The sequence below is a fragment of the Mobula birostris genome, chromosome 16, assembly GCF_030028105.1.
Source record: "Mobula birostris isolate sMobBir1 chromosome 16, sMobBir1.hap1, whole genome shotgun sequence".
Lineage (NCBI taxonomy): Eukaryota > Metazoa > Chordata > Chondrichthyes > Myliobatiformes > Myliobatidae > Mobula > Mobula birostris.
In genome coordinates, this window is record NC_092385.1 from 54,301,164 (window position 1) to 54,319,078 (window position 17,915).

At 46.1% G+C, this 17,915-nt stretch overlaps 1 protein-coding gene across 1 annotated transcript in view; it reads left to right on the plus strand.

Moving 5' to 3' along the window:
• The first annotated feature begins 3,637 nt into the window (after positions 1-3,637).
• The window catches only part of LOC140211142 (protein SSUH2 homolog), a 64,635-nt gene continuing 50,357 nt past the window's right edge, over positions 3,638-17,915 (plus strand). The window contains exon 1 of the mRNA XM_072280655.1: positions 3,638-3,892. Coding sequence (XP_072136756.1) covers positions 3,868-3,892 — 25 coding nt within the window. The 5' untranslated portion in view covers positions 3,638-3,867. The remainder of the gene's footprint in view (positions 3,893-17,915) is intronic.

Genomic DNA, 17,915 nt, shown 5'->3' on the forward strand with positions numbered 1-17,915 from the left:
GACGGAGCAGAGTGGTGGTAGAGGGGAACTGATTAGGTCTGGAATCCAAAAAGAAGCGGAGAGCTTTGAGACCTTCCTGATGGGGGATGGAAGTATATAGAGACTGGACATCCATGGTGAAAATAAAGCAGTGGGGGCCAGGAAACTTAAAATCATCGAAAAGTTTAAGAGCATGAGAAGTGTTACGAACATAGGTAGGAAGGGATTGAACAAGGGGGGATAAAACCGTGTCGAGGTATGCAGAAACGAGTTTGGTGGGGCAGGAGAAAGCTGAGACAATAGGTCTGCCAGGACAGGCAGATTTGTGGATCTTGGGTAGGAGGTAGAAACGGGAAGTGTGAGGTGTGGGAACTATAAGGTTGGTAGCAGTGGATGGGAGATCCCCTGAGTGGATAAAGTTGGTGATGGTGTGGGAGACAATGGCCTTGTGCTCCTTAGTGGGATCATGATCAAGGAGTAAAAAAGAGGAGGAATCAGCGAGTTGTCACTGTGCCTCGGCAAGGTAGGCAGGAGCAAGCTGAGGCAAGCTAATTAATTAGGTGCCGTCCGGGGTGATTTGAATATCTCAGAAACTACTGATCTCCTGGGATTTTTACGCACAATAGAATCTCGAGTTTACAAAGAATGGTGCCAAAAGCAAAAAAATCCAGTGAGTTGATTTAACAAGATGCTTTCGCTCACAGAAGAGCCACTCGCTGGATTTTTTTTGTTTTTGGCACCATTCTTTGTTAATTCCAGCGTCAGTTGTGCATAAAAATCCCAGGAGATCAGCAGTATCTGAGATACTCAAATCACTCTGGGCAGCACATAAGCTTGTTTATTTCGGCTTTTTTCTTAAAGAGGTACCAGGTGTGCGCTGGTGCGCTCCAGCTAGCACTGCACCCCTGCCTGAATCTAACACACCAGTCCACCACAGACCTAATCTAAGTGTAGACCAGGGTTAGACACAGCTATACTGTTGCTCCAACACATTCTCCAGTCTTTCTTGCTACCTCCCCTCCAAAATAACTCTCCAGAGCTGAGTGAGCAAATGGACAGTTGTTCAACTTTCACTCTCTCCTGTCCAGAAACCAGATCACTCCAGTCTCCAAGCAGCAGTGTTTTGACGAAGCAGGCAGTAGGCCTACATAGAGAGTCAGATCAAAGTCATTGTCAACAGGTCCAACAAATGGAACTAAATATCTGTAAAATAGGAGATGGAGAACAGAGGGACATATGGTGAAGGGATTGGAATACAGAGATAGATAAAGACAAGAGATTCTGCAGTTGCTGGAAATCCAGAGTAACACACATAAAATGCTGATGAACTCAACAGGTCAGGCAGCATCTATAGAGAGGAATGAAGTGTTGATGTTTTGGGTGAAGACTGGAAAGGCATGGGGAAGAAGTCAGAATGAGAAGGTGGGAGAAGGAAAAGGCCTACAAATTAGCCAGTGATAGGTGAAGACAGATGAGATGGAAGATAGGTGGGCTGGGAGAAGGATGAAGGAAGAAGCTGGGTGGTGATAGGTGAAAAAGCTAAAGGGCTGAAGAAGGAATCTGATAGGAGAGAAGAGTGGACCATGGGGAAAAGGGGCACCAGAGGAAGGGGACAGGCAGGTGAGGAGAAGAGAAGGGTGAGAGGGGAGCCAGAATGTAAATGGAAAAGGAGTGAAGAGGAGTGGGAGAAATTACTAGAAGCTGGAGAAACTGATGTTAATGCCATCAGGTTGGAGGCTACCCAGACAGAATGCAAGGTGTTGTTCCTCCAGCCTGAGAGGGACTTCATCGTGGCAGTAGAAGAGGACATGGACCAACGTATCAGAACCACAATGGGGATAAGAAGTGGAATTAAAATGGGTGGCCACCTGGAAATCCTTCCTGGTGCTTAACAAAGAGGTTCCTCAATCTACGCCAGGTCTCACTGATGCAAAGAAGCTTTACCAGGAGCATCAGATACAGTAGATGACCCTAACACATTTGCAGGTGAAGTGTTGTCTCATCTTAGAGGACTGTTTAGGACCCTAAATGATGATTAGGGAGGAGATGAATGGAAAGCGACAGATGTAGCGTTTGGCAGGAGAGGGAGGAGGGATAGGGGGTAGGGAGTGCAGGACAGAGGAGAGAGTGCGGGAGAGCGAGGAGGGATAGGGGTAGGGAATGCAGGACAGAGGAGAGAGTGGGGGAGAGGGAGGAGGGATAGGGGTAGGGAGTGCAGGACAGAGGAGAGAGTGCGGGAGAGGGAGGAGGGATAGGGGTAGGGAGTGCAGGACAGAGGAGAGAGTGGGGAGAGGGAGGAAGGATAGGGGTAGGGAGTGCAGGACAGAGGAGAGAGTGTGGGAGAGGGAGGAGGGATAGGGGTTGGGAGTGCAGGACAGAGGAGTGGGGGAGAGCAAAGAGGGATAGGGGGTAGGGAGTGCAGGACAGAGGAGAGAGTGCGGGAGAGGGAGGAGGGATAGGGACTGCAGGACAGAGGAGAGAGTGGGGGAAAGGGAGGAGGGATAGGGGTAGGGAGTGCAGGACGGAGGATAGAGTGGGGAGAGGGAGTAGGGGTAGGGAGTGCAGGACAGAGGAGAGAGTGTGGGAGAGGGAGGAGGGATGGGGGTAGGGAGTGCAGGATAGAGGAGAGTGTGGGGAGAGGGAGGAGAGATAGGGGTAGGGAGTGCAGGACAGAGGAGAGAGTGCGGGAGAGGGAGGAGGGATAGGGGGTTGGGAGTGCAGGACAGAGGAGAGAGTGGGGAGAGGGAGGAGGGATAGGGGGTTGGGAGTGCAGGACAGAGGAGTGGGGGAGAGTGAAGGGGGATGGGGGTAGGGAGTGCAGGACGGAGGATAGAGTGGGGAGAGGGAGTAGGGGTAGGGAGTGCAGGACAGAGGAGAGAGTGTGGGAGAGGGAGGAGGGATGGGGGTAGGGAGTGCAGGATAGAGGAGAGTGTGGGGAGAGGGAGGAGAGATAGGGGTAGGGAGTGCAGGACAGAGGAGAGAGTGTGGGAGAGGGAGGAGGGATAGGGGGTTGGGAGTGCAGGACAGAGGAGAGAGTGGGGAGAGGGAGGAGGGATAGGGGGTTGGGAGTGCAGGACAGAGGAGTGGGGGAGAGTGAAGAGGGATGGGGGTAGAGAGTGCAGGACAGAGGAGAGAGTGGGGAGAGGGAGGAGAGATAGGGGTAGGGAGTGCAGGACAGAGGAGAGAGTGTGGGAGAGGGAGGAGGGATAGGGGTAGGGAGTGCAGGATAGAGGAGAGAGTGTGGGAGAGGGAGGAGGGATAGGGGTAGGGAGTGCAGGATAGAGGAGAGTGTGGGAGTGGGAGGAGGGATAGGGGGTTGGGAGTGCAGGACAGAGGAGTGGGGGAGAGCGAAGAGGGATGGCGGTAGGGAGTGCAGGACAGAGGAGAGAGTGGGGAGAGGGAGGAGAGATAGGGGTAGGGAGTGCAGGACAGAGGAGAGAGTGCGGGAGAGGGAGGAGGGATAGGGGGTTGGGAGTGCAGGACAGGAGAGAGTGCGGGAGAGGGAGGGGGGAGAGGAGGTTGGGAGTGCAGGACAGAGGAGAGAGTGGGGAGAGGTGAACGCAGAATGGGATGGGAGGATGAGTGTGACGGATAGGAAGAGGGTTCGAGAGAGAGAGTGGAACGGAGTGGGAGGCAAGGGGTGGGTTCAGTACGCGTTCAGACTCGCTATATGGCGACGCCCTAATTTTATTTCTTTTAAATTAATGGATTTTATGTGATTGCATTGTACGGAAGGTCTGGCCAGTCAGAGTCTATCTCACACACAGCACGCCAGGACCAGTTATTTTTTCTTGGAAGAGGAAATCGACGGAGCCTTTGGCAGTTATCTTGGGACGGACTGTAAGGCTTGTTGACCAGAGATCAGCAGAAAGTCCTGGGCTGTAAATTATGGATCCCCGTCAAGCACAGCCATGTAAGTTAACAGCGCGTTGCTCAATTTTATTTCACTGTTCGGAAAGAGGGTGTAATCACTCGACGAGCCTGCTTGAGAACTTACGGGAACTCCTGCAAAGTTCTCCGCTACCAAACCGAGAACAGGCTTGCCGAGATTTGTTGTGCGTCTGGGAAAAGTGTGAGTGGGTCTAGTCTATCTCTTTGCTCTCTACTCTTGAACATACTATCGTGAAGAAACCAAAAATCTTAGTAAACCTCAACGTCGGGGAGAAATATTTCAGTTCAGGTTAGCGTTGCTGCCTCAGGGAGCAAATTTCGATCCTGACCTCCGGAGCTGTCAGCGTACGTTTTTTCTGTGCCCGAGTGGCAAGTTAATTGGGTGCTGGCTTCATTCCTGAGTAAAGAAGAATCAAACGAGCGCCTACGGGGCCGTGTAAAAGGATATTTTAACGAATATACCGGGAAACGGAGAAGGGAATGGGACTCCGTGGGTTGGTCCCTTGTGGGGCCAATTTGGACCTACTTCCTTCTGTGTAGTTTTAAGATAATTCCTTGAGTGTTGGAGCTGTGGTTTTACGTTGATCCACCACATCCATTCACGGTAAAGGTGACAACTTGCCTTTTGAATTTTAAGTCAAGTCCAGAGACAGGTGGAGTTTGCTGCCGCCTGAAGCCCTCTGAGGTACCGGTAGAGTGAGAAACTTACTTACAGCCGCGTCACAGGCGGAGGCATTCAGACAACACGCTACACAAATTAAACAAGGGAGCGGCTGTGCGAAAAAGTATTTATGCAAAAAAACCATCACGATCAGAGACGTCCGTGATAATGCAAGAGGTGGCCCATGATGTTTCATTGCTGGGGTTGGGTTAATGTTGTGCAGATCAGTTCAAGAACCCAACCACTGTAGGAATGTAGCTGTTCGTGAACCTTGTGGGACAGCAGGTTTCTGTAGGTCCTACCTGAAGGTAGCAGTGGGTGGAGAGCATGGACGATGGAGGTCATCTTCTTGAGAAAGCATCTCATGTCGATGCTCTGCAGGTCAGGCATCATCTGTGGAAAAACAGTTAATGTCTGAGGTTTAAAATCTGCCGTTAGATAAATAATTCCCTCTTATAGATGTCCCTGCGTAATGAGAGTGAGTTTGTCCTTTCGCAGAATCTGAACTGAAAAGGATATATAAACTCAGAGGGTTGTAAACTCGGCCAGAAACCCTAACCTCCCCACCATCAGGAATATCTACAAAAGGTGATGCCTTAAAAAGGTGGCATCAAACTTTAAGCACCCCCATCACCCAGGACACCTCATTGCTTCCATACAGGAGCCTGAAGACACACACTCAACACTTTAGGAACAGCTTCTTCCCCTCCACCACCTGCTCCAAACAGACAATGAACACCACCTCACTATTTTTGCTCTGTCTTTTTTCCACTACTTACTTAATATTTCATATATATTTCTTATTATAATTTATAGTACATTTTATGTATTTCACTGAACTGCTGTCATAAAACAAAAAATTCATGACATTTGTCAGTGATAATGAACCTGATTCTGTCACAATGGGGGCATTGAGAACGGACCCAAATGCAAGACACAGACACTGAAGAACTAAGAACAGGACTAGGATGCAGGACCTGGGCAAGGACATGGACAAGAAACAGGGAACTCGGACTAGGAACCATGAACTAGGAGCCTGGGCTTGGGAAAGCGGGACCAGGACTAGGAACCATGAACTAGGACCCTGGGCTTGGAGTCCGAGCCGGAGACTGGACAAGGACCCAGAACGTGGGTCTTGCCTCGGGCTGGGACCCCAGAACCAGACAAGGACATGACGCAATTACGGGACAGGACGAGGCAGCAGTCTGGAGTCTTGAGGCTGCAGGCCGCATGCCAGGGTCTTGAGGCTGGAGGCCGGGGTCTTGAGGCTGATAACTCGGAGGCTGGAGCTTGGAGGCAGACTGGGAACTGTACATCAAAATAGAGCCAGGACTTATCCTTCAAAAAGCCAGGACTCATCTTTAACACGACACTAACACGAGACTGGACAGTACATAGGCATAGAGCTGGGACTGATCCTTAGACAAGCTGGGACTCAACTTTATCTCCACACCAAGGTGGGACAGGTCCATCCATCGGGTAACGGCAGAACAGCCAGACTCAACAGAGGCAAAGACAAGACAAGACATGTCCCCCCGCAGGACAATGGCAGAACGGCCTGACTTACCCCACGGAGGCAAGGACAAGAAGAGACAAACACCAAAGAACGACAGACAGTTACATCTCTGTTTCGGGGTTGCTCCAAGTCGCAGTTACAGCCAGCAACCTCAGCTGGCTACGGAAACAGCCAGATCCCTACCTAGCTCAGAGTGGCTGACAGCCACTCAGCTGGCCCAGGAAACAGCTGAATCCATACCGCAAAGACTGCTCCGACTACTGACAGCAAGGCTCCATGAAGTGGTGGTTCTCCAACGCAGCCTAAAGATGGCAAGTGGCCGCTCTAGCCTTCCACCAGCAGGTTGCTCCGAGAGGATCTTGACAAGACATACCAGAAGCCCACACTCGACCCCAAGGCTACTTATATTCCAAGCCCCAAGATGGGAATCAGGTGCCTATGATTAACCCAACCGAAACAAGGGACAGCTGGAAGACCCAGAGTCCTGAATCCACAAACCGGACCGTGAACCGGAATACAGAATTCACAGACCGGACCATGACAGATTCAGATTCAGATTCTGAGTAACACTTTGTTAATGGGGGGGGGGGGGTTGTCCTCTGTGACTATGTCCACAGTCTGTTCTTGTTCTCTTTCTCCTTGCACAGTCAGTTCTTCTGTTATTTGCTCTTTCCTACCTTCTCTCTCCACCTTCCCTCCATTCTATCCCCTCGTCTCGTCAAGTTTGAAGTGCAGCTGATGCAGGTACAAGGAAAGGCTTGTTTGGGCAGCATCACAAGCACACCGGTGCAGACAACACAAAATATAAGCTGTACAAGGCACCGGCACATTTTCTTGCATCTTAAATTTCGTTATCACTAACATCTCCCAGTTTTGATGAAAAGCAATAGATTGAGGGACAAAAAGTATTTCAGTTGTTACATTTTATTTACTTAAATTAATTCTGTATTTGTTATGTGTATTTGCTTAAATTGAACTTACCAAAGATGTAGTACTGAATTGGATACAAGATTTATTGACAACTCATTCGGTAATCATCCATTATTTTTTGAATAATGCATTCCGGTTGAAGAGCCAAATGGTCTATATGTTCCTCTTTTCCTGCTTTCTATGTTTCTGACAATATCAAGTCAACTCAAGTCAAGTTTATTGTTATTTAACTATATACATGTATATAATGTATATAACCACATAATATATATAGAAACGAGGCATCGTTTCTCTGAAACAGGATGTAAAGCACAGTAGTACACATAACACACATAACACAGAATAACTTATGAAGGTAAGGATAAAATCTACAGATGAATCACACATGAACAACAAACTAGAGTGCACTAATATTAAATATTGTATGGTATGGAACAGATTAACCGTGACACTTCAAATGCAATGCGTCAGGGAGTTCAGAAGCCTAATGGCTTGGGGGAAGAAACTGTTTCTCATCCTGACCATTCTTGTTTTTATGCATTGTAGCCTCCTGCCTGATGGTAGAAAGGCAAAGAGGATGCCAGATGGATGGGTGGGATCCTTAATAATACTAAGGGCCCTGCATACACAGTGCTCCTGATAAATGTCCCTGATGGATGGTAGGGAGACCCCGAAGGTCCTCTCAAATGTTCTCACAGATCTTTGTAGGAACTTCTGGTCTTAAGCTCAACTGCACCCATACCAGATGGAAATGCAGCTTGGCAGGATTCTCACAATGGTGTTCCTACAAAATGCAGTTAAGATGGTGGTGAGAGGGAGCCTTGCTTGCCTCAATCTTCTTAAGAAGGGAGTTCTTATTCAGGGAGGTGCTATTAGGCGAGGTCATCTGTAATGTGAAACCCGGGAACTTGGTCTACTTAGCTCTCTACGGAGGAGCCATGTATGTATTCACAGAGGGAGATTTTTCGTCTGCATCTACCTGAAGTCCACAATGATTTCCTTTGTCTTCTCTACGTTCAGGCTTAGGTTGTTCTTCTCACACCAGTCCACCAGCCGCTCCACTTCTCTCTAACCTCCGTCTCGTCATCGTTCTTTGCAAACCAACCACTGTTGTGTCGTTTGTGAACTTGATGACATGGTTTGAGCTGGATCCTGTGACTCAGTCGTGCGTCAGTAGTGTGAACAGCTGCAGGCTGAGCACACAGCCTTGGAGAGAGCCACTGCTTAGCATAATGATTCGAGAGATGTTGCTGTCCACACAGGCTGACTGTAGCCTTACTGTTAAAAGGTCCAGTATCCAGTTGCAGAGGAAGGTGTTAAGACCCAGCGAGGACAGTTTTCTCACCAGTTTCTGGGGTGTGATGATGGTGAACACCGAAATGAGGTGTTATGAGAATGTACAGGGTAAATGGTAAGGCACTGAGGAGTGCAGTAGAACAGAGGGATCTGGGAATACAGATACAAAAATCCCTAAAAGTGGCATCACAGGTAGATAGGGTCATAAAAAGAGCTTTTGGTACATTGGCCTTTATTAATCAAGGTGTTGAGTATAAGAGCTGGACTGTTATGGTGAAGTTGTATAAGGCATTGGTGAGGCCGAATCTGGGGTATCGTGTTCAGTTTTGGTCACAAAATTACAAGAAGGATATAAATAAGGTTGAGAGAGTGCAGAGAAGGTTTACAAGGATGTTGCCGGGACTTGAGAAAGGTTGAATAAGTTAGGACTTTATTCCCTGGAGCGTAGAAGAATGAGGGGAGATTTGATAGAGGTATATAAAATTATTATGGGTATACGTAGAGTGAATGCAAGCAGGCTTTTTCCACTGAGGCAAGGGGAGGAAAAAACCAGAGGACATGGGTTAAGGGTGAAGGATGAAAAGTTTAAAGGGAACATTGGGGGGGCTTCTTCACACAGAGATTGGTGGGAGTGTGGAATGAGCTGCCAGACGAGGTGGTAAATGCGGGTTCTTTTTTAACATTTAAGAATAAATTGGACAGATATGTGGATGGGAGGTGTATGGAGGGATATGGTCTGTGTGCAGGTCAGTGGGACTAGGCAGAAAATGGTTGGGCACAGCCAAGAAGGGCCAAAAGGCCTGTTTCTGTGCTGTAGTTTTTCTATGGTTTCTATGAAGTCTATAAACAGCTGTCTGGTATATGAGACCCCACTTTCCAGGTGGGACAGGACAGAGTGGGCCACATGCTTTGCTTAGTAATTGTATTCAGCCCTTAAGCACTAGATAGTTTGGCTGCTACACAGCTCCAGTAATCCAAGTTCAATCCTGATCCTGGGTGCTGCCTAAGTAGAGTTTGCATGTTCTCCGTGTGGCCACATGGGTTTCCCATAGATGCTCTGATGCCCAATGCATGCTAGTCAAGAGACTAATTGGGGACTTTAAATTGCCCCCCATTGTAGGTCAGTGGCAAGAAATTCAGGAAGAGTTGATTCAGGAGTTAAAAATGGGATTTGTGTAAGTGGATACAAGATGGTCAGCATCAACTTGATGGGCCAAAGGGCTTTTATTTGCGCTGTATACCATTATAACCATGGATAATAAATGGATATTCATTATGTCTGGAAAGAGGACTGATTGCGGAATTAAGTCCGGAGGCATAGTGATGCTGTTTCTCTGTAAATACGCACTCCCTGCAAATGACAGTAATAGCTTTGTAATCAATTGCCAAGAAAGTGAGGCTCCGCAAAGGGTGTGTTCTCTCAAATCTCTTCTATTGCTAGTTGAGAAACTAAAGTAATCCTTCTTGGCATTGTTGCATTACAGATTGCTTTAATTATCGTCAGTAAGCCTCTTTCTGTCCAAATTTTCTCTGAGGCATGGCAATAAGGCAGCTTGCTTCATCTCAACAATCTCCAGTCACCATCAACTTCATTGCAAGGCAATAAAAACATCTATAATAGTTTCCGTACCCTTAGCGTATCAAGTTGCCGTTTCTTTGACTCCAGCTTGGTATGCTACTTAACTTGAATCATGAGCACGAAGTAAGCAAATCTTAAACATGAGGACGAGATCAAAACAATGGCAATAGTGAGAGCGGGTTGGTTGATTTTTGAATCCAAATGAGATGGATAAATATGTGAAGGAATAGAGATGGCTATCATAAAGGGACACAAAAGTGACGTACACTAGTACGCAGATGTGATCACAAGGGACCCAAAAGGGTCCTGCCGAAGGATTTTGGCCTGAAATGCCAACTGTATTTTTTCCCCCACAGAGCTGCCTGGCCTGCTGAGTTTCTCCAGCATTTTCTGTGTGTTGCTCGGATTTCCAGCATCTGCAGATTTTACCTTGTTTGTCATTATTTATAATTGGCACGTTATTGACAGGATAAATGATAAAAAATTATGTATTTATTGTTATTTGTATGTGTGGTGAGGTACAGGTGCAATGTAAAACTTGACTGCAGGGACACATGTTCAGGCAATGCACTGAATATTTTATTACAGAAGCCAATGAAGAAAGAGACATGCAAAGTCAAGAACCTTCATGCAAAAAAAAAGATACAATAAGAGATAGGTTCATGGTAGTGTAAGAGGTGTCCCGTAGTGTCCTGAGTTAGGGTTAGGATTGTGCAGGTTGTTACGAGAACCTGATGCGATAGCTGTTCCGGAATCTGACAATGAACCACTGCATTGCTCTACCTAGCTAGGTGCTTGTGAGGTTGTGTGAGTTGGGTATGGGGTTCAAACACTTACTGATGAGTTGTGGGGATCAGCACTCCATCCTGGTGGCACGGTTAGTGTGGCCCATTGCTGGACACTGGCAAATCTTCCTCCAAGCATTCACAGAACTACCCAGATCTTATCATCGTCTGAGATTGGGTAGAGCTGTTGGCTTATGCATTGTGGGAGTGAGATTAGAAAAAGTGAGTGGGCCAACTGGGACATTCAGTGAACTTGAGATCACAGAGTAATTAGACACTTGGCAAGGGCCAATAAAAATAAGTTAAATTTAACCAGAACAGACATTGTTGGAACTGCCTTTGGATTGTGTTAGAGTGAGGAGTTTGAGGCCTTGGGTCAAGAGGTTTTAGCAAGAGGCAGAGGGTACAGGTAGATTTTGGTTAAGTTTTTTTTCCCCTGTCTTTCTTTCTACACAGTTAGAGAAGTGGGAATGCCAGGCAGGATAGTGGAATGCTCTCTTCGGAGATGTGGGAAGGCAAGGAGACGTCCAGTGTCCCTGAACACTACATATGCAAGAAGTGCATCTAACTGCAGCTTCTTACAGACCATGTTTGAGAACTGGAGCTGGAGCTGGGTGAACTCAGAAGGCTGAGGGGTTGATTGATAGATAATACACTTCTACTACAAACTTCTCATCTTGACCCACCAACCCTTACTGCCAGCCTCTCCACATTGAGCCAAAGACAAAGCATTGCTCCATTGGCAGTCCAGCAGGGAACTGTGATTTTTTTTAAATACCATGGGGTACTTCACTATGACAGTTCAGACTGGACAATCAAAAGAACCAAAGTATCAGAACACTGCAGAGTACCAATGCAGTCTTTCTAAGTTTCCTAATTAAAGTAAAACTCAAGAACATTAGATTTAAGGTGAGAGGAGAAACATTTAAAAAGGACCTGAAGGGGAAGTTTTTCCACGATGGGTGTGGGCATATGAAACAAGTTGACAGGGAAGTGGTTAAGGCAGGTACATTCAATTAGCATTTTGTGTGCGTCACTTCGTTTTCCAGCATCTGCAGATTTTCTGTTTTTTGTGGGGTGAGGAACTCGCTCAATTGTTGCAGCATTGTACCACTTGAGAGAGCCACATGAGTGGGAACAGTCCTGTTGGTTTTAAGCAATGTAATAGAAATCTACTTAAAGCATTGACTATGAATGTAAAATCAAAAGGTGCTGGGACAGGTGCAGTACATGGATAGGAAAGGTCTAGAGGGAGATGGGCCAAAAGCAGGTAAATTGGACTAATTTCAAGGGAAAATTTTAAAAAAGACCTGAGGGACAACTTTTTTTACATGGAAGGAGTTGGGCATATGGAATGAGTGATGGAGGTGAGTAAAATTATGTTTTTTTATACTGTGTATCAAAAGAAACATTCATAATAAAAAAAATCAAGAATAAACCATGCAATGTCTCTTGATTTTTCATTCATAGTCAGGAGCCAGATGAATGTGTAAGTGATTTCGTCACAGCACTGCATGCCCTGTCAGGCAACTGCGCATATGAAATTCTGAGAAATGAGCTCATTAGAGACAGGATTATTGTTGGGATACTAGACACCAAACTGTCAGTGAGACTTTAGCTGCAGGCACAGTGAGAATGTTCGTCAGCAACTGGCAGAACTCAGGCAGAAAAATGATGCTGAGGTAAAGCTAGAAGCTGGACAAAAAGCCAGGGAAGCATAAGCTCAGTGTGAAAGGAAGGTTTGCTACTTTCATCTGTAAAATTGAGAAACAGTTGAAAGACGACGTGTATGTTGGTCAGAATTTCATCTCACTATTATTGGAATGACATGCCATTGAGACGAAAAACCTCATTGCAAGGTTGGATTCACTAACAATGTCCAGTGGCGGAAGTTGTTCACAGGCCTGGGATAACTGACAGAAGGGTACTTTATCCAAATGAGGCCAGGAGTGACACCCTCTCTCTGACCACAGTGGGGCATATATCAGTCCCATCGATGAGCAAAGTCAAAGTTGCACTTGAGAAAATGGAGGTGCTTGATATCATAACTGGATCTACAGACTGGTACGTAAGCCAGATGGCACAGTGACGATCAGTGTTGACTTAACAAAATTGAATAATGTAGAGAAGTTTATTCTTCCCTCTGTTGAGCACGTATTGGGTAGGCAGGTTGGAGCAAAGTTCTTCACCAAACTAGATGCAAACTCGGGGTTCTGTCAAATCTACTTAGCTCCTAAGTCAAGAAATGCCCAACCTTTATCGCCATATGGATGCTATGCTTTCAAGAGATTCCCTTTTGGCATCTCATCAGCCCCTGAACACTTTCAGATGAGGATGGACCAAATTTTGAAGGGGCTGGAAGAAGTAGTCTGCCACATGGATGATATTATCATCATCGGAGGCTCAAGTGAGGAACATGACAAAAGAGTGGAAGCTGCCTTGGAGAAAGTGAAACAGGGCTAGAATCACCCTGAACAAAAATAAATGCAAATTTGCAAAGTTGGAGGTGAAGTTCTTAGGCCACCAATTGTCCTCAGAGGGAGTGCAGCTGGATTCGGACACACTGGCAGGAGTTCGGAACATGGAACAATCTACGAAGGTATCAGGGATCCACAGTTTCCTTGGCATGGTAACCAGCTGGGAAGGTTCATTCCAGATTTGGCAGAGAAAACAAAGCCACCACATAACCTCCTCGCTCAGAGAAACATTTGGACCTGGGACACACCACAGGTAAAGTAATTCTCATCAACTAAGTAGAGCTTATCTCTCCACCAACATTGGCGTTCTTTGATGCGAATAAAGCAATCAAGATCCCAGCAGATGCCTCTTCCTTTGGCCTAGTAGGGAGTGCTCATGAAAAACTGCAGTGGTGTGTGGAAACTGCTGGCATATGAATCGAGAGCACTGACTCCTACTGAAGTGTTACACCCAAATAGAAAAGAAGATGCTGGTACTGTGTGGGCTTGTGAATGCTTCAGCTGCTACTTGATGGGCACTAAGTTCCTACTTGAAACAGGCGACAAGCCACTTCTCAGCCTCCTTAGCTCAAAACGCTTGGATGACCTACCTCCATGTCTGCAAAGATTCAGAAAGAGGCTTATTCAATACTACTGTGACATTGAACATATCCCAGGACAATCCATCACAACAGTAGACACTTTGTTGAGGATGCCATGCAAAAATAAATGGACAGAAGCTGAGTCCGCCCTCCTGGGATTTACTAATATTGACTTAACTCAGGTATGTGAAAGATTTCCTGCATCACAGAGTAAACTGGATGAAATTCGTACTGAGTTGAAAAAGGACCAAATCTGCAGCAAGGTCATGCAATACTGTGAGCATGGATGGCCAGCTGTTCGAAAAGGAGCTCATGAAATCAGACCTTACTGGCTTGAAAGAGACATACACACCATTCTTGATGATTTGCTGCTAAAGGGCTCCAGACTCAACATTCCTGCTTCTATCCACACCAAAAATCATCAGTCAAATCTACTATGAACATCGACAAATGTCACCTAAGAGCAAGTCAATCCGTGTGGTGGCCTGGTCTGAGCACACAGCTGGGAGATTATGTAAAGTAGTGTGAAGCATGCAAAAAACTGCACAAAAATCATGCTGAACCTCTCTGCCCCACAGAATTCCCAAACTTTCCATGGCAATTTGCAGGCACAGACATTTTTAAGCTGAAAAGAGACAAATATCTTCTCACTGTGGATTACTACTCGTGGATTGTTAAAATGTCCAAGCTGTCCTCTACATCCTCAGCAGCAGCTACACAGAACCTGAAAGCTGTATTCGCTCTCCATGGAATACCAGAGAAACTTGTGTCAGACAACGGCCCACAATTCAGCTGCTCAGAATTCAAAGCCTTTGCTAGGGACTGTGAGTTCAAACACCAGACAAGCAGTCCACCTTGCCCACAGCCAAATGGAGAAGCGGAAAGAGCAGTGCAAACTGTTAAGAGTCTCCTACTGAAGGCAAAAGATCCCCACAAAGCACTGCAAATGAGCACTCCATACCTCTTACAAATGGCTACAATCCATCAGAGTTGTCAATGGGCCCGAGACTAAGAACAAGCCTGCCCGTCCTTTCCTCCTTTCTCCAACCTCACTTAGACAAAGTGAGAAATTTTGAGACAACACAGCACGAGAAAACAAAGAGCATGAACGATCTCAAACATAGAGCAAAATCTTTGTCGCCACTCAGGGGTGCTAAAGCTGTTTGGGTTTCAGATCAATTCACCAAAGGAACAACAGTCCAACAGAATGCACCACGATCGTTTGTGATCAGAACATCACAAGGTGAAATCCGGTGAAACTGGTGTGTGCTCATTCGAAAGGTAGAGAAGGAAATAGAGTGGCCTAATCCTTGTGACAAGGATCACTTGAATGCACCTGTTCAAGAATCTCCATCCACTCCAACACTTCCAGGAACCTATACCAGATTGGGTCATTTATCTGTCCCACCACAGAGATACACTCCATAGCCTAATAGCTTAGGGCAAGTGCCAAAGAGGCAGAATAATCCTCTCACTTTGCCCGAATGTTAGTCTACCCTGACCTCCGTTAGACTTAATGTTTTTAAAAAAGAGTTAAAAACATTTCAAAATGAAACTGTTAATTAAAAAGAAGAAATGGGGGCGGGGAGGAGGAAAACGAGGAGAATGAGCAATCATTAAAAACAAAATAAAAAGGCAGTTGTAATGTTGGCAATTCTTTTTTATGTTTATGCAAGGAGCATAAGTTACGTGTAAACTTATTATAGGTAAAGTGAACTGAATCGCTCAATTTCAGGGAATATAATTTCAATGCAATTCTATAGACAAAAAGTATACTTCTTCTTCTCTATTTTCAAGAAGCCGATATGTAGTGGTAGTTAATAGTATTATTCCTATGTCACTCAGTTAGGCACTCCCACATGGGTGGAGTTCACATACTGTACAAGTAGGGTTATCAGTAAAGTTCAGGGGAGTACCCTGCATGCTGGCATCCTGGTGTGCTCTGCACTCTCCCTCAACACAAACACAACAATGTGGGAGGGAAGGGTTAGATTAAAAGATTGGCACAACATTGTGGGCCAAATGGCCTATACTGTGCAGTAGTGTTCTATGTTCTATGTTCCGATTTTCTTAACCCAGAGGGTGGTGAGTATTTGGAATTCTGTGCTCAAGAGGGCCCTAGGGGCTCACTTGCTGAGTATGTTACAAGATAGAAGTTAACAGAATTTTATATGTTAGATGATATAGCCCTAGTGCAGGAAAAAGGCACTATATTCAGTATCATGACTGATAGTTTTATTGAATGGTGGACAGGCATAAAGAAGTCCTCCTTTTCTTTGTTATGTTCTTCATATTAAGCAGGCAGACTTGTGCTAGTATTAAGTTCCTTGAGTAATGCTGGGACTGCACTTAACCAGGCCTTCAAGGGCAACTTCAGGAAGCAATGCTTTAAGCAGGTAGCATCCATCTTACTGCCCAGGGCATGCCCTCTTCTCATTACTACCATTGGGATGGATATACAGAAGCCTGAAAACATTTTAGGAACAGATTCTTCCTCTCCACCATCAGATCTTGCGGTGGCACAATAGCATAGCATAGCAATAGTATTACAGTGCTATCGACCTGGGTTCCATTCCCATAACTGTCTGTAAAGAATTTATACATTTTCCCCTTGACCACGTGGGTTTCCTCCTGGTTGTCTGCTTTGATCTCACATTCCAAAGATGGAAGGGTTAATAAGTTAATTGGTCACATGGATGTAATTGAATAGCAGGGGCTGGTTGCCGGAACAGTATGTTACTGTGCTGTTGTGGATTCCTTAATGGAAAACACCTGTGCATGACTTTGTTTAATGTGGCAAGGCTGATGCATGGACAACCGACACACAGTTCTTGACAGATCAAGGTCCAGTGGCCTGGAATGCAAGACAGCTGGGGACCCTTCTCTGCTACGGCCTTCCTCCGCCTTCACTGCCATTGTGATGCGTCATCATCTTCCACCAGCTCCACTGCTGAGGTTGTAGTTTATCACTCTTCGTCTGGATCCAACCTCTTGGCATCACCGCCATGGGTGACCCTACCAGGAGCCAGATGACCAAACCGCAGACGGCATCGCTCCTGGGGTCTCAGGAACTCACAAGCCTGTCCGCTATGACAAGGTGGTGATCCTTGGAGAAACCAATCTGTATCTCTAAATGAAAAAGTACATTTCTGACTGGTCCATGAACCCACGAACACTACCTCATTCCTCATTTGCACTGTGCATTTTTGTAACTTAGAGTCATTTTTATGTCTTGTACTGTACTGTTGCTGCAAAACAATCAATATAGTAATGGTAATAAACCTGATTCAGATTCAGATTCTAACACTCCTGACCTGCCTTGAAGATAGGCAACTAGGAAGTGAGTAACTTCTTGTCGAATGCCACGTCTCTGGTCTGGTCTACAGCAGGATACTTATGTAGCCATTCAGTGCAAGTTCCTGGACTGTGGTGACCCACAGGATTTTGATCATTGGTTGCATTTGATAATTAGTGGAGGACGTGGTGCATTTAAGTACAATGATTGTCAAGGTGATCAGAGGCAGGTAGACTTTCTAATGCTGGATATGACATTTGTCTGGCATAATAAAACAGGCATCCGTTAGTCTCATGAGACCATGGATTTGTGCCTTGGAAGGTTTCCAGGGCTCAGGCCTGGGCAAGGCTGTATGGAAGACCAGCAGCTGCCTATGCTGCAAGTCTCCCCTCTCCACGCCACCGATGTTGTCCAAGGGAAGGGCATTAGGACCCATACAGCTTGGCACCAGTGTCGTCACAGAGCAATGTGTGGTTAAGTGCCTTGCTCAAGGACACACACGCTGCCTCAGCCAAGGCTCGAACTAGCAACCTTCAAATCACTAGACAAACGCCTTAACTACTTGGCCTGCATACAATTTTCCAATTAGCAGTTCAGGGCGGAACGTTGTCCCGGTCTTGCCCCATGAAGTAAATAGCACCACTACTGCCCTTATGATGAAAAAAAGGTTATGGATGAAGCAGCTTAAGATGTTTGGGTCGAGGTCACTATCCTGAGAAATAACTACAGTGATGTCCTGGGGCTGGGAGGACAGATCTCCACCAATCACCACCATCTTGATTTGAAGGTGGCATAGTGGCAAAACTGATAGAGCCACTGTCTCATGGTGACAGAGACCCAGGTTCAATTCTCACCTAAGCTGCAGCCTATGTGAAGATTACATGTTCCATGCAATTTGCCTTCGTCACAATAGGTCTACAGTGGA